We start from the raw sequence: 239 nt of genomic DNA, 5'->3' as shown, positions 1-239 counted from the left end.
CCCGCACGTGGGCCTGCAGCTCCAGAAGCTCCACGATCAGGCTCTGGTCCGTCACGCGGTGGCAAAAAACTTCCTGGTTGTCCGGGACCGGTCGGAGGTCGCTGGAGAGAGGCGAGGCAGGCACCGGTTGACCCCGGTTCCTCTCCGCAGCCCCACCCGGTCGGCTTCCATCCGCGCGGGGGCGTTTCTCACCTCACGTCAATGGCCCCGGGAGGGAGCGTGGCGGAGAAGGCTCCCCC

At 69.0% G+C, this 239-nt stretch overlaps 1 protein-coding gene across 1 annotated transcript in view; it reads right to left on the bottom strand.

Moving 5' to 3' along the window:
* RANGRF (RAN guanine nucleotide release factor) overlaps nucleotides 1-236 on the bottom strand; it is a gene marked incomplete at its 5' end in the record, with an annotated part of 1,323 nt that extends 1,087 nt beyond the window's left edge. Inside the window, 2 exons of the mRNA XM_006761716.2 lie at nucleotides 8-101; nucleotides 193-236. Of these exons, the coding sequence (XP_006761779.1) occupies nucleotides 8-101; nucleotides 193-236 (138 nt within the window). The remainder of the gene's footprint in view (nucleotides 1-7; nucleotides 102-192) is intronic.
* Nucleotides 237-239: the final 3 nt, after the last annotated feature.

Source organism: Myotis davidii, unplaced genomic scaffold, assembly GCF_000327345.1.
Source record: "Myotis davidii unplaced genomic scaffold, ASM32734v1 scaffold37, whole genome shotgun sequence".
Taxonomy (NCBI): Eukaryota; Metazoa; Chordata; class Mammalia; order Chiroptera; family Vespertilionidae; genus Myotis; species Myotis davidii.
Note: the sequence above shows the minus strand (reverse complement) of the source record. Positions and strands in the feature narration are given on the sequence as shown.